We start from the raw sequence: 16480 nt of genomic DNA on the forward strand, positions 1-16480 counted from the left end.
GCTAATATAACAATATACATAAGTAATTGATATGAATATTAGAATTAAAAATTATTTGCAGATGTGACTATATTAAATTATTGAATATCTATAAATATCTGTTCAAAAATCACTGCCTTTCACATTTTCCCAAGATTCTCTGGGTCACAGTTACCCAGTCATTCTTTGCTTTAAGAATAAAGTCCTTATTTTTTCAAATTTTAAGTGGTCTCTCTTCTGGTAATGGAGTAAATATTGAACATATATCAGGAGGATATTAGTAACCTTTGTGTTTAGCCTCTTCAAACTTAACAGTCATGCCGAATATTATATAGCTAAGTAAAATATCTTCTTTTCTGAAATTAGCACCATTCTAGAATAATGGTTAACTTACCATGATCATTGTAAGGCCTAACAGCCTCAGAATCGGTGGTTAAGGATCCTGTAGAGTGACGTTCATCTGGAGAAACACTAGAAGATGTTAACATTTTGAAGAGTGGAAAACAGGATCATAAGAAATGGTGACAGAAAGGCAGAGACCTTTATTTTCTCTTTATATAAAGTAATCTGTCTCAAATTTCATAGTGTTTGGTAGGCTTATTAAATTTTTAATAATTTAATTTTTAGTAATTTTATTACCTCAGGTTTTACAACAATTATTATACTCTCCTAAGCTTTAATAAACAAATAAGGTTTTTGGAGGAGGTCCCAATTTTTCAGTTGTTTAATTAATAAATGAGCTTATTGTATATTTTAAGAGGCTTAGTACCCCAAGCAGATAAATATTGCATACATTGGATATTCAAATAAGGTATCTAATTTGAGGAAGCAGTGTCAATTATGTGTGAAAATAGGTATAAAATCAGACTTTCTGGCAATTGGTTTGTCAATATGGTATAAATTTCATAAATGAAATTTATCGTGAAGTCCTTTTCCCTCCTGTTCTTGCCCTAAAATTCTACTATATCAATAGCAGATACTTTGTAATTAGTATTGTATAATGTGACACTAAAATATTAATATATTAAAAAAACTTGTGTTTTGTTTGAATTCCCAATAATTTATATTTTGTTTAGTATGCCACTTTTTGGAAGTGGTCACTGTCAGTATCTTGCTATATAGTATGATGACCTTGGAGATTTAAAACCAATTAAAAGTGTAAGCAGCCTTTCTTATTTAGTTTTGAGTTTTAAATCCACTTTTATTCCAAATAAGAAAAGTCAGAAGTAGATTTACTGTGGAATATGAGTTATATAAAAGACATCTTAACAGCTGACTTAGGGAAAACAGACTGGCCAATTCCATTTATGGAATTGTAACATAAAGTTCCATCAAATAGTTATCTTTAAAGGGGTTTTTGTAATCTAATAGATATTCCTTGTAAACTTTATTAATGTGAACACATCTGCTTTTTAAAAAAAAAAAATCAGTGAGGGACTTCCCCGGTGGTCCAGTGGTAAAGAATCTGCCTTCCAATGCAGGGTTCGCAGGTTCGATCCCTGGTCAGGGAACTAAGATCCCACATGCCGTGGGGCAACTAGGCCCGCTCATCACAACTAGTGAGCCCGCGCACCTCAATGAGAGAGCCTGTATGCCACAAACTACAGAGCCCACATGCTCTGGAGCCTGCGCACCACAACTAGAGAGAAGCCCACATGCAGCAACTGGAGAGAAGCCCGAGCGCCACAGCGAAGACCTGATGTAGCCAAAAAAATAAAGAAAATAAATAAATATTAAAAAAAAAATCAGTGAATTCCTAATGAAAATAGAGAGAAATTTTTTATTATTTATAGCTAAACTCTTCAGTATCAATCATTTAGAATTCTTTCAGATTCTTTTACTGTATTCTTATTTCCTGTCCCAGTAATCTATCATTCTCTTTAAAAGTAAAAAGTATTGGGACTTCCATGGTGGTCCAGTGGGTAAGACTCTGTGCTCCCAATGCAGGGGGTCTGGGTTTGATTCCTGGCCGGGGAACTAGATCCCACAAGCATGCTGCAACTGAGAGTTTGCATGCCGCAACTAAGACCTGGCACAGCCAAAATAAATAATAAATAAAATAAATAAATATAAAGAAAAAAGCATTTATTGACCCCTTCAGACAGAATGTCTGGTTTTAAAAAAAAACTATCACAAATGTCTATTCATTGGACCTTCAACTGAGTTGTTTTGTTTTATGTTCCCAGCACGATTAATTTAAGAATGTGGCACTTTCTTTAGTGGTGACTTTGCTGCAAAGTTCTGAAATTTTCACTTGAAATTATTTTCAGAGCCAGTTTGAGGCACATAAGAAAATCAGTTTAATTATTTCATAGACACAATTAGTGTTTTGTCTAGAAATAGATTGCAATTTGTCATTCACATATTCTGTAGACTTGAACTCTTCATGACTTGGACCTTTCCAAAAAGCAAGTTCAGTTTTGGAAGGTGAAGACATGACTTTGAGAACATCCAAAAGGATATGTCAGAGAGAGAGTAAGAACATTTTGAACAATGTCAGTGTCATTGCTCTACAGCATTCCAAAATGACAGTTTGAAACATTAGGATATAAAAGTTTTAATATAAGTGGCTAATTACTTTATAGTCATACTGTATCTGACTTGTTAGATTCCCATGCTCTAGATTCTTTTATAAATAGGCACTTTAAAGGGATCTATTACAAAGTCAACATTTTGGGGGTTTTTTTTTGTGACTGGATTTGTAAAATATAGAATGGGATTATTGTTTTGTCATGCATCTGAATTTAGTAGACGACTACTAGATAATGGTGATAATTTTTTTCTGTTAGCGAAAGAGAGCATAGTTGATGCTTGAACAACACAGGTTTGAGCTGCATGGGTCCGCTTACACTCAGATATTTTTCAGTAGTAAATACTGTACCACATAGTCCAAGGATGGTTGAATTAGGAGATGTGGAGGAACTGTGGATATGGAGGGCCCTGTATAAGTTATAGGTGGATTAACCTCTGCATTATTCAAGGGTCAGCTGTATATATACTCATAAAAACTCACATTTTCTTCTCTCTCTCTCTTTTTTTAAATTAATTTATTTTATTTTTGGCTGTGTTGGGTCTTCATTGCTGTGTGCGGGCTTTCTCTAGTTGTGGTGAGCGGGGGCTACTTTTCGTTACGGTGCATGGGCTTCTCATTGCGGTGGCTTCTCTTGTTGCAGATCATGGGCTCTTAGGCGCATGGGCTCAGTAATTGTAGCTTGCAGGCTCAGTAGTTGTGGCGCATAGGCTTAGTTGCTCCGTGGCATGTGGGATCTTCCTGGACCAGGGCTCAAACCCGTGTCCCCTGCATTGGCAGGCAGATTCTTAACCACTGCACCACCAGGGAAGTCCAAAACTCACATTTTATATAAAAAAAAGAACGTCTCTGTGTATAACTGAGTCACTTTGCTGTACAGCAGAGGTTGCCACAACATTGTAAATCAAATACACTTCGGTAAAAAACAAAACAGAAACTCCCATTTTGTCTAAATTGATTTTGCTCTTATATAACAATGGTATATGTATTCAGGTTTCATTTTTATTTGCATTTAATAATTATTGATTAAAATTTATTTCTTTAATATTATTAGATTTCAAATGACTGAGGTAACTGTAAAAGTTTGTTTTATGCCCTGTTGCTGATCAAATCATTGGTCTTCTCTATAGTTCCTTACAAATGTATGGAATCAGTGTTCCATTTGGATTGAACATCTGTGTCTTGTCTTAATAATAGAATAATTGGCATGAAGTCATCTAAAAGGACCAATTTACATGGTATAATTGGCAGAGAGCATGAACTTTGGATTAAACAGACCTAACTTTTTAATCTTATTCTTGCTACTTACTAATGGTGTGACCTTGGACAAGTTATTTAACTTTTCAGGCTCAGTTTCTTCATCTGAAAAAATGGAGACAATACCTAACCAACTAAATATTTTTAAAGCACCAATGCACAATAGCTTGTCATACATTTAATAATAAATGTTCATTTCTTTTCCTGCTTTTATCTTCATGTATTGGTAATTTGAGACTAAGTTAGTAAAATTAAAGAACTTTCTAAGCAGTCACCCTAAACATGAGATTAGTCTGCCATTTACTTTAGTAAATACTGTATTCTCTCCATTGCCAGGAGGAGTATTTGAGAAAGGAAGGAATGATTTGAACATTGTCAATAGCCAGCTGAATTAGTGTTTTAGGGACATACTTTTGATAACTTGTACTTAATATCTCCATGAAAATGTTTTCATTTATCTTCAATCACAGGTACAGGAACTTTAAAGATAGATTTTGTTGGAGAGCTGAATGATAAAATGAAAGGTTTCTATAGAAGTAAATATACTACCCCTTCTGGAGAGGTGCGCTATGCTGCTGTCACACAGTTTGAGGTATGGTATTCTTTAATATATTATGACCTTAAATTAGACATTCTGACAAAGGTCTAATTCTATTATTTGCGTGATTATTTGAGGCTTAGGTGCCTTTTGCCATAATTGTATTATTGATTTTGGAATTTTTATTTTATACTCAGCCAGTTATCTCTCTTATACAAGAGAGAGAGTTAGGGATGTGGGCTGGGGAATGATTTTATTTATAACAGTACCATTATTAATTTAGTAGGAAAAGCCACAGGTACAAAAAGAGGTACAAAGCATAAAAGGAATCCAGGTATTGAAATTTTGTTACCTGTATATATAGTTATATATGGATATATATAGATATAGACCTATCAATTTAAATATAATTTTGTTACCTGTATGTGTGTGTGTATGAGTGTGAGTGTGATTCCAATGCTTATCTCTAGCCCTTTTGAGCACTTCTTCATCCTGGAATGGTTGGCTGGAGTGTGTCTCCAAATGATTTTTTTTTAAGAGAGGGTATGTGGGTGGTATACTTCCTGAGTCTTTGCATATCTGAAAATCTTTCATTTGCCTTTATACATGACCAGTTTTACTGAGCATGTAAGAGATTTGTTGGGGGGGAAAAGAAAAAAAGCAGCCCCTGACATCCAGAAGTTGTCCTAGCACTGAAAGGTAGTCCAAGTTGTTTTCCTGTTGGACATAAACAGTATCATAGAACGCCAACCTCAGACAAGGTCACTCCGAGACCATGATAAAGTGAGACAAAACAAGGGCACTTCATAATTTCATCCAAGCATAGACAAAAACAAGTTCACTTTGTTAATCACAAAAGACAACTCTCTCTCTTGGTTAAAATGAGTGACTGCTGCTTCTTTACCATTTGCAGTTTTAGGCTTGATGTAGTCTGCCCTCTCCATAGGTAAATAACAGTTATTGAGATACCCACTCATAAAATTGCCTCCACTTTCTGACAGCACCCAACTTAGAATGAATCCTTTCTTCTTAAATCCTCCTCCAAATCATTCAGCCAAATCCAAAATCACATAATTGTTTCTTTCTTAGACTCTTACTGAGATACCCCATGGTTTCTTTTGATGTGAGTTTTCCCTTGCTACAGTGAGTAATAAGCCCAACTTCTTCAGTGATAAGAGTGGTACAACTGGCTTACAATTCTTCTGTTTCAAAGGTGCATAAATGTTGTTCTAAAGTCTTTCACGTCTCATTTTGTTGAGGGGGAGGAGTCAGACTAGAATGTTTCTTCTCCCTTTGTAGGGTAACACATTTTAAAATTTTGTTTTATTTTCTTCCTGATTGCTTGTTAAATTATTTCTTTGTACGTAAAAATTAAAAAATTTCACCAGGTGTTCACTTTTCATTAACTTTTAATAATTGGTGAACCCTATTGATGTTCATATTCAGAGCTTTCTTCAGTGTAGCAGTATTTTCTTCTATTGCGTCTTCATCATGGTTTCTGTTCTGATCTCTTCTTCAGGAACATCATTTAATAATAACTTTAGCTCTAGTGTCTATCCCCCAAATGTACCTTAGATTGCTTTTATCACTTTGTCCTTTGGATATTTTGGAAACTTAAATCTTACTATCTATGTCATTCATTTGATTTCCTCTAATATAAATACATTTATTTACTGCTGTTGCTCCTAATTTGAATTTTTCTGTGCATTTCTTTCTTTACACTCTACTTACTGTTCCAAATGTCTTATTTATTCTTTTTTTAAACATCTTTAGTCTTATTTATTCTTTAGTAGAATTCATAATTTATTTAGTTTCTTTGAGAGTACAATCAGCCATCTAATGTTTTTCCTTGGAGAAATCCTTTTTCAGAAGTATGTGCTTCCTCTGCATATTTCGTTACTTCTTTTTAAGATACAGAATCTTGTCGATGGTTCTATTTCTATTTTATTAAAGATTTTTTCTTTTATAACTGGTATTCTACTGCACCACTAATCTTATTTTGCTTTAACAAGTTTGCTCTTTTTTATTTTTAAAGAAAGAATGAGATCTCTTTCAAAAGGTAGGTCAAATGGTGACAGTGTTATGTGTTGTATATGGAAGTGCCATTAAACAAATGACCTGTTTGGAACTGATACAGCATCTGTCTTTATTCCTGTTGCTACCATTCCAGATAAAGAACAAAGCACATCAAAAATTCTGGAGATATTTTTATTTTGATTTTGATTTTGAAATCAAAGCCAGAGAGGCAACCAGTCATATTTTCCCATCGTTGAATCCTTACAGTAGTATACTGTTAACCTTCCTGTGCTCTGTGTTGTGTTGACATTATAGATAAAGCCATTTGCCTTTAATTTGAAATATTGAAATGTTTTAATAAAAACAAAAGTATAATTGTCAGTTATTCTAATACTATAAATTGTTAAGCTCTATAGCAGACCTAGTTCCTGGATAATTGCTGATGTGGCAATGATAGTAAACCTTGTGTTTTCTTTGTAGTCAGTGCCTAGCTTGTTGCCTGGCACTGAGTAGAAAATAAATATTTGAAAAAGTGAATGAACAAATGATAGAAAGAAAGAAATGTCTGTTATTTCATGAAATAGTCTGGTAGGTTAATTCTGTGATATTTTATATTTCATATTCTTTTCTTAAGGCTACTGATGCCCGGAGAGCTTTTCCTTGCTGGGATGAGCCTGCCATCAAAGCAACTTTTGATATCTCATTGGTTGTTCCTAAAGACAGAGTAGCTTTATCAAACATGGTACGTTTGTGTTTGTGAGTATGTTCATATTTTGAATAAGCGTTTAGCAGATTTAGTTTGCTGATTAGATGGGATAGCATGAAACCACCCAGCACAGTGCTTGACACATAATTGGAACACAAATGTTAGTTTTCTTAATTCCTGAAAAGCCTTCTTTTTCTTTATTGCCTTATTTGGGGAGTTTCCCCCCTCCTGGAAGAAATTCTTTATAAACTGTATTAACAAGATCATCTAATTCCTTCAATTTGGAAATCTAAATAAGAAATGAGTTTAATAAATATTACCTGAAAGAAAAAAATCTGATATTCTTATTAAATGCCAAAAGATATAGCCACATAATGAAGTGTATTTAGGTTTTTGGCTGATTGTATTCTTGGAATATGCTCCCTTCACTGATGTCGTTGATCCTCATTCATAATAGAGTAAGCATTCACTACTTGAAGTGAATTGTCTGAGACTGCCTTACTTAAGACATAGAGTAGCTTGTAGCTTATAATAATAGGAGTCTAGGGAACTTGGAAATGCCTGCTGCACCTGAAAATAACTGGCTTTTGCCTCCTTTATTGGTGGAGAGAATTCCATAGATTCTCTTCTCAAATATTCTCAGAGAGGAAGCTAATATATTACACTGAAATGTTCATTTACAATTTAGTATGAATGAATTTATCGGATCAATTCTTGAATAAGTCTTACTTGGAAGAAAGAATAGAGAGACCTTGAGGAAACTGAGATCCTGAATAGGAAAAAGAGGGAGAACACCAAAGGGAAATTAGGGGACTCCAAAGGTAAAGTGGAGATTTTGTGACTAATTTGTTTAGAGCCAGCCTTTGTACAGAGAATGCTCTAAATCTAGAAATCTGTACCCTTTGAAATGTCTGATTACACAATTACATTTTATTTTCATTAATATTTGTTGTCTCCTATCCTTCATTCACTTGAAAAGTATTGAGGTCTTAAAACATCCCAGTATCTGGCATATTAGTAGGTATTCAAGAAAAGTTGCTTCTTTTTTCTTACAAATCCTTGGAAGTTTTAACACTTTAGGCTCCAGTTTCTTAGTGTGAATGCTTTATCAGGTGACTTTCCTTCTTAATAGGAAAGATCTTGACAGCATAATAGCACTGGATGAATTAGGATAGAGAAGTAAGCAGTGCTGGAAAGGGGGAAGAAAAGGCCCCAAAGCCTAGAGTTTTTGGCTAGTGTTTGCTCTAAGGTATTTAATGTAAATCTGTTAAATTTTCCTTTTTTTTTTTTAAAGAATGTAATTGATCGGAAACCATATCCTGATGATGAAAATGTAGTGGAAGTGAAGTTTGCTCGCACACCTGTCATGTCTACATATCTGGTGGCATTTGTTGTGGGTGAATATGACTTTGTAGAAACAAGGTCAAAAGATGGTGTGTGTGTCCGTGTTTACACCCCTGTTGGCAAAGCAGAGCAAGGAAAATTTGCGTTAGAGGTAAATGTACTTGAAGAGGATTGTTCCAACAGTCCATAACTCCAGGTTGGGGAATTTACATTTCTGATCAATTATTAGTACAATTATTTATAATTTAATCTGAAATTTCATGTACTACTTTGGTTTTACTTTTAATAGAATCTGGGAACTAGCAACTTTGGTGTTTTATTAACATTTTACAAGATAATGATTAAGAAAATATTAGAGTAGAATTTATTTACCCAGAGAGTGGGTGGGAAAATACGTAATTATACTTTTCATTCTGAATTATAAATGGATTAAAGTTTGGCTGACATACAAAGCTTAGGGCTAAAGCACTCTTTGGAGGTGGGGCTCCCCAGGGTTGGTTTCTAGTAACTTGAGATATTTGGCTTGCAACAGGATTCCTTTGTGGATTTCTATATGAATGACAGTAAGATTTATCAGATGGTTCTTTTGTCTATACTTTTATAGGTTGCTGCTAAAACTCTGCCTTTTTATAAGGACTACTTCAATGTTCCTTATCCTCTACCTAAAATTGATCTCATTGCTATTGCAGACTTTGCAGCTGGTAAAGTAAATTTCATTTTATTGATGAATTGTAATAACTTTTTTGAATTTTATGATTTTTCAAGAAGAAGTATATATAAATATCAATAAATGTTTGTATTTGTTTTATGAAGGTGCCATGGAGAACTGGGGCCTTGTTACTTATAGGTATGTTAATGATGTATTACCCTGCCTTATCTTTTTAAATCACTGATTTCATGAGAGCTTCACTCCTAAGTACAGTTCAGTAGCTTCTGCTTTATGATCTGTCATAAATTTTCCTACCTCCCCCCACTTCCTTGAACATTTCAAGAATGCAGATGAACACCCTCTGGAGTATAAGATTTTAAAGTGAGCATCTGGCATTAGTAGCATTTGTAGATGTATTTTTGGCTGAGTTTCTCATTTCAGTGCCTTCTCTTCCTTCTAGTAGTTACATAGTTATATATCCAGCTTGAAGAACTTTCCCTGATTTAATATCTTCTGGCCAAATTTTTGCATGTCTGTCACCACAATACAAACATGTAGGTTGTATAATTTTAAAAGCAGTGTCTGTAAACAAGTTTTTGTCTTCCACTTTCAGTTGCCTTCTTCAGTGAGCTAAGTTTTGGACAGCCTGCTCAGTGTTCTCTTTAGGACTGTGGAATGTATCTTCCCCCCACTTTCTGCTCCCCTTCTTTTAATGGAAGGACTGTCTTCTCTCTCTGTCTAGCACAATAATCCCTAATCCTTTAGACAAAGTTTTTCTGAAATTTCAGGCAGCTGTCCTATAAACAAACTGATAATTAAACTTGTGTCACATCTTTGATCTTCTGTTATGAATTCTATTGGAGTGGTGTCTTTAATCTTCCCAGAACTTTTTCTATCCTGTGTACTCTGAGGAAATGTTTTCTTGACATCTTTAAAGCCTAACTTGACCATCTTATTTACTGTTTGAATCTCCCTCCCCCACTTCTGCATGCCTGCTTTGGTTGTAATACTTAAAAAAAAAATTTTTTTTTAAACACAGGGAGACTGCATTGCTTATTGATCCAAAAAACTCCTGTTCTTCATCACGCCAGTGGGTTGCCCTGGTTGTGGGACATGAACTCGCCCATCAATGGTTTGGAAATCTTGTTACTATGGTATTTAATATTTTTAAGTGCTCAAATATATTTATTTTTTTCCTGCTGCACCGTTTTTTGTCTACATAGTATTTCAGGATTGGCTGGAATGTTGTACCAAAAAGTAGTTTTTTGATTGAAAAACTTTATTTTAAAAGGTCCACTTTGAAGTGTTTATCAGAATATTCTTGTTGATCAAAAGCATGTAGATAATCTTTATTCAACAGAAAATACTTCCTAAACTGTTCTAAATACTGCCTGCAAGCGGGGGGAGTCATGATACTAATTTGGGTGAAAGGAAGAGATTCCATTTAGGTAGAGAGATTCCATGCAGTGAGATTCAGACTAATTGTAGTTTCTTGTGTCATATATATTATGTAGCTCACTAGCTGTAAAGTAACCTGATAAATGACAAACTATCCTTGATTAGGTTGAAATGTTTTTAAGGGTCATTTTCTTCATTGCCTGAAATTTTAAGTTGAAATTTGACAGAAATGAAAGCAAAGAAACAATAACTGTGAAGTATATTAAAATTTCCAACTGTCCTATTGAAGTTCTTGTTTATTATAATGTTTGCAGTGAATGATCTCTGTCCTCTAGTCTTGACCTTTCCCTCTTACTCTGAATAAGTACTATCTATAGCAGCCAACTATGTTAGAGCTTGGGAGCCCAGCGTTTAATAAGTGAACTAGAAGTGCCTCTGCAAAGAAAGAACTGGAGATTCTGGAGCCAGCCAGATTCCCTGATGGCATTTTAGGCTGCCAAAGAGCAGAGCCCAATTTGGATATTAGTTGAGTCCACATGTCACAAAAATAAGCAAGAAAGGAAAACATTTAGCAACTCTTACATATTTGAAAGAGTTTCTAAAGAAAGTCAGCCCTTGAAAGTAAATCCTTTCCTTTTTGCTTTGGATGTTTAAAATTTTGCTTAGGGGTAAAAAAAATTTTTTTGAAATATAATTTTATGTGGAAGTAAGTATACTAGTACCTGTATTCAGTATGTCAGGAACATTCTTTTCTCCTAATGCAGCAAGTTTGTTGCTGCCAAACAATTTTTTTTGCTCAGTGTTGAGCAGACTTTATTTTTTATGATTTTATTTTTAAACTTCCAGTAATAAATTTTAGTAGGGGAAATGTGTGCATTCTCATTTTGCTTTTAAACAACTTTTTACTGGATTGGAGCAACTTCTAGTTATTAGATGTCACTTGTTTCATTAACCAAAATTCAAAGGCTTAGAGATAGTTGGAAAATTACTAGGTTTGTACCAGCTTATCTCAGTGGAGGCTTTTAGTTAAATAAGTGCACAAAGCATATAGACAGATAGCCATTTATCAGTTGATATTGAAAATATTTGATCTTTTCAGAATTTTAAAATGCCCTTTTGTTTTTCACCATTGCATTAGTCCTTTGTCCTAAATTCATATAGTATTGCTTTCTTTTCATAAGAGGTTTAATCAACTTTAATGAAAATTAGATTGAAATCTCTTTCTAAAAAGTTGATTTCTTTTTCAAAAAGTTGATTTTGTCTGTGACCCATTATATTCTTTATCCACTCCACTGTTAATTCTTATTAACAGATGAGAATTTTATATGTCATAAATGTTTAAACACTAATTCGTTACTGAACTACTTACTGCCATGACATTTCTGTTAATTTCACATAATTCTTATATAAGCAGTACTGCTTTTCTGTTTATCTAGAAAGTTTAACTTTTCAATCAACAGTGATTTTTCCCTGTCATTGTGGAAATAGTTTCCAGTTTTCCTTGTTTGGTCCTGATAAGCTTTCTGTTGTTTTTAAGAGAACTGTTTATTAAACTAAATTTTATATGACAGTGTAGGCTCTTGCCTATATTTATGAGCTCTCTTCCCCTTTTCCGTATTTAGGGTGTTTTTCATCCTCCTTCTTCCTCCTTTTCTACCTTCAGTACCAGAAAGTTACTTAGCAGTGGTGATAATGCTAGTGTCACCAGGTTGGCCTTTCTTGGCATTTCTTTTGTTCAGGGATGTGAGTTATTCACTAAATGTTTTGAAATGAATTTCAGTTCATTAAGAGCTTTAGAGTATAGTGGAAGGGACATATGAGTTTTTTAAATTAGTGGAGTGACAAGCATCTTGTTTTCCTAATATATTTCCATCTTTTGTTTTTAGGAATGGTGGACTCATCTTTGGTTAAATGAAGGCTTTGCATCATGGATTGAATATCTGTGTGTAGACCACTGCTTCCCAGAGTATGATATCTGGACTCAGTTTGTTTCTGCTGATTACACACGTGCCCAGGAGCTTGATGCCTTAGATAACAGCCATCCTATTGAAGTGAGACATAATTTTCACTCATTGGCCTTTGCTCTCATTTTCAATAAAATATATAATTTGTTTATAGAGATACTTAGGACTCTGAAAAGAAAATTGCATGGGTGATGTCATTTACTTTTGTAGTTTATGTTTCCATTCTTGAAATTCTAGCAATACTAAGTTCTAATTATGTTTCTTTTTAAACATCTATGATCTTTGTAGAAGCAAGTGCTCTGTACCCATAAGCATTCACTAAATAGATTTTTATTGAATAGTGTGGGGGAACTATGGCTGTTGGGTAGTATGATTCTGTTGTTTCAGAGAAAATTCTGAACTTACTTTTTATTGTTGTCATTGTCTGTTTTTATATAAATATTTTAATTCTTTTGACTTAGCCTGTCCTTATTTCAGCTAGTTTATCTGTATAAATTTTGCCTCTAAAGAGCTAGACTTAGAGTCTACCTGGACATATTTAACCAGGGTCCTGTGTAACTGTAAGCCATTACAATTAGTGCAAGACGTCAAATGTTTTTCATCTCTCCCTTCCTTACCCTCACTTCCCTACCCACAAAGAGATCAATAGTGACTTGCCTCCCAGCAAAGCAGTGCCAAGGTTGGAACCCAGGTCCTAAGAGATGATGGGGATTGTGTTATATATTCTATTTTATTAGTATTAGTTATTAAGCCCTTTTAAACAATTACACATTATGAGTCACCTAAAGGGAAAAAGTATCTTATGATTTAGAAGGGTTTTCCTAGAAAGCTTTTTATGTAATTCAGTATTACAGGCTGTCTGCTTCCTGTCATAACCTTGAATCACACTGTCTGCTAGGTCAGTGTGGGCCATCCTTCTGAAGTTGATGAGATATTTGACGCTATATCATATAGCAAAGGTGCATCTGTCATCCGAATGCTACATGACTACATTGGGGATAAGGTAAAAAAGCAATTTAAAAAATCTTCCATTCTTTTATGCTGAAGCCATAGAGTTTTGCATGAAAAAAAAAAAGTTTGATTTTATTTAGGTTAAGTTCCTAAGTAATTTTTCTAGAATTTATAAGGATAGTACTCTGGCTTGTCTTTATTTCTTTTTATGCTGATTATTTTGGTCTCTGAGATGAATGATGTTGCAGATATGTTTTGGGGGTTGGTGGAAGTCTGGTATAAAACTTAAAAGCAAAAGTAGAAGGCAAAGAGTATGCATTTTTAAACAGAAAGTAGTAGACATTAGGGGGATACATGTGTTTTAGTAAATCTAACAGTCAAGTAATTTGAGTAAATTAGTTTTTGAGTACTGTATACTCAAAATATACTATAATTCTAAGTTCTGACTCTCCTGGATTTTAAAAATTGTGTTTTCTCAGGACTTTAAGAAAGGAATGAACATGTATTTAACCAAGTTTCAACAAAAGAATGCTGCCACAGGTAATCTTTCTATCTCAATAATCCATTGAGATAGAAATGGAGAGAAAGTGTTGGCATACTATCTAGAGTGTGACATTTTATTTTTTCTAAATACTTAATTTTCCATGTGCTGGATAGGAAATAGAGTCGACGTATTTGAAGATGTGTTACATCATGGATCAACAACATGAATCAGGACCTATTATCCTTTTGGTCATCCTCCAGTAGTCTGCTTTCCACAGCTCAATGTTTTGTCACTTTAAAGAGTCTGAAAAGTTCTGTTTACTTTACCAGAGCTTGTTCTTTTTGATGATTTGTGGGTTTTGTTGCCCTTCGTTGACCATTGGCCATTAAAATAGCTGCAAATTAACCATTTGTAGGAGTGAACTTGTGGAACTACAGATTTTCGATGAAGTAAATTCTTAAGATTTTATGATGGTCTATTAGATATTAGAGTCAAAAGGAAGAATAAAGGTGTAATAGTTGATTGACTGTGAAGCTGAGTTCCTTAGTGAACAAAAATAGTTTAAAATACAAGATTTGTGTAATGTCATTAGTATAGGTCTGGGGTGGGACCTGAGAGTCTGCATTTCTAACAGACTCCCAGGTGAAGCCAGTGCTACTAGTTCATGGACCGTACTTTAGCTTACCAAAGTGTAACTGGTACAGGGTGTACCATGTAACTTTTTTTGGTTTGTTTTTGTTACTTATGAAAGACAATTGGCAGTTCAAATACATTCCCGTTAATCATCCATGATTTTTATCCTCTTGTAGCAGTTGTAGTGCTCTCTGTCTACTGTCTCCGCCCCGCCCTTAATTTATGCTTTCTTAATCTCTCCCCTGGAATTCACTACTAATTTACTACTCGCCTTGTCCCACTCTCTTCAGTTTCATCTCTCACTCTGAGGCTAGCTAGAGTTATCTTTCTAAAGTGAATATCTAATTACATCACCCTACTGATTAAAAACACTTGAGATGCCACATTCCTTTTACGATAAAGTCTATACTTCTTTGTAAGCCATACAGTCTTGAACAGTTCAACCCCTGCCTACTTTTTTAGGCTCATGGCCTGTTGCTCCCACACATGCGCCTCTGTCTTCAGCTTATTGAATGTATTGCTGTACTGACATTTTCTGTCATTTCTTATACTTTCCTCTTTTTTTTTTTGGCCGTGCTGCATGGCTTATGGGATCTTAGTTCCCTGACCAGGGATCGAACCCGGGCCCACGGCAGTGAAAGCTCAGAGGCCTAACCACTGGACGCCGGCGAATTCCTTTTTATTTACCTCTTTGTACCTTTATTCTGTCTACCTGGAATGCTCTTTTTCCCACTGTCTAATGAACAACTCCTCTTCAAGCTGCAGACCAAAAGTTTACCTCTTGTGAAGCCTTTATTCTTTGGATTTTTCTTTCTCTGTTCTTGCCCCTGTTATAGTATGTACCACATTGTATTGTTGTTTTGCTTATTCTACCACCAGAGTTGTTTGACCATATGGGTCAAAAACAGCATCAGCATTGAGTATTTTTTAACTTCTGTTAATTGAATGGGTATAATAGTTTTAAGTTTGTGAATGATTGTTTAGTAGTGACCTTGAATATGTTTCCATTTGTTTGTTTCTGTTTCTTCTTGTTTGAACTCACCTGTTTGTCTTTTGTTTATAACTTGTAATTTTTTAATAAATTGGAACAATTAAGAACATCTTAGAATATAAGACCATAGAGTTCACTTAATGGGAAGGCAAGGGGAACGTTAATTTGGCCCACTGTTCCTGAACCTGAAAGAACCACAAAATTGGTCAGTGTTGCAGTGCCAAGAGTTACATAAAATTTCTGGTTTGTTTAGGAAAATAAAAATGGAAACATTTTAGATTTTCATTGTTTGTATATCTTCTAGAGGATCTCTGGGAAAGTTTAGAAAATGCCAGTGGTAAACCTATAGCCGCTGTGATGAATACCTGGACCAAACAAATGGGATTCCCCCTCATTTATGTGGAAGCGGAACAGGTAAACTTATAAAAAGTCCTTCAATTTTTTTGATATTATATTAAATGAAATTCAGTCAGTGTTATCAAATTTGCTTTTCTGTCCTTTAAGTATTCTAGGTAAGATTTAAGCCAGCCCTTATACTCTTTTCTCAATGATTTATTATGTCTATACCAAACAGTTTACCCCCATGTCTTTAAAATTATACATGCTTATGGTAGAAAACAAAATATTGTCTGCCCTTACTGTCCCCAAGGAAAACACTGTAACCTTATTGATATAGTTCTAAAATCACCAAATGAGGTTTTTTCTGAGAATGCAAGGTTGGTTTAATATTAAAAAACAGTCAATGTATTGACTCATAGTCACTACATTAACAGAATCAAATTAGAAAAACCACATAATGACCTCACCTGTTGCATAATAAGGATTTGGTAAAATTCAACTACACCCGTTTATAATATCATTCTTTAAAATTAGGGTTTTTTTTGTTTTGTTTTTTGTTTTTTTTGTTTTTTGCGATACGCGGGCCTCTCACCGCTGCAGCCTCTCCCATTGCGGAGCACAGGCTCCAGACGCGCAGGCTCAGCGGCCATGGCTCACGGGCCCAGCCGCTCCGCGGCATGTGGGATCCTCCCGGACCGGGG

The 16480-nt window shown here is 34.6% G+C and overlaps 1 protein-coding gene across 6 annotated transcripts in view; it reads left to right on the top strand.

Annotated features, from left to right (window-relative positions):
* NPEPPS (aminopeptidase puromycin sensitive) overlaps positions 1–16480 on the top strand; it is a 97515-nt gene that overhangs the window by 60291 nt on the left and 20744 nt on the right. For all 6 annotated transcript variants that reach the window (XR_004478600.2, XR_004478599.2, XM_004282697.4 and 3 more), the window contains 10 exons: positions 4237–4358; positions 6955–7062; positions 8321–8521; positions 8975–9071; positions 9184–9217; positions 10059–10173; positions 12304–12468; positions 13280–13384; positions 13812–13872; positions 15745–15854. Coding sequence is in view for 4 of the 6 variants with exons in the window: in XM_004282697.4 (XP_004282745.1) it covers positions 4237–4358; positions 6955–7062; positions 8321–8521; positions 8975–9071; positions 9184–9217; positions 10059–10173; positions 12304–12468; positions 13280–13384; positions 13812–13872; positions 15745–15854 (1118 nt within the window). In the remaining 2 variants the exon portion in view is untranslated. The remainder of the gene's footprint in view (positions 1–4236; positions 4359–6954; positions 7063–8320; positions 8522–8974; positions 9072–9183; positions 9218–10058; positions 10174–12303; positions 12469–13279; positions 13385–13811; positions 13873–15744; positions 15855–16480) is intronic.

This window comes from Orcinus orca, chromosome 19, assembly GCF_937001465.1.
Source record: "Orcinus orca chromosome 19, mOrcOrc1.1, whole genome shotgun sequence".
NCBI lineage: Eukaryota > Metazoa > Chordata > Mammalia > Artiodactyla > Delphinidae > Orcinus > Orcinus orca.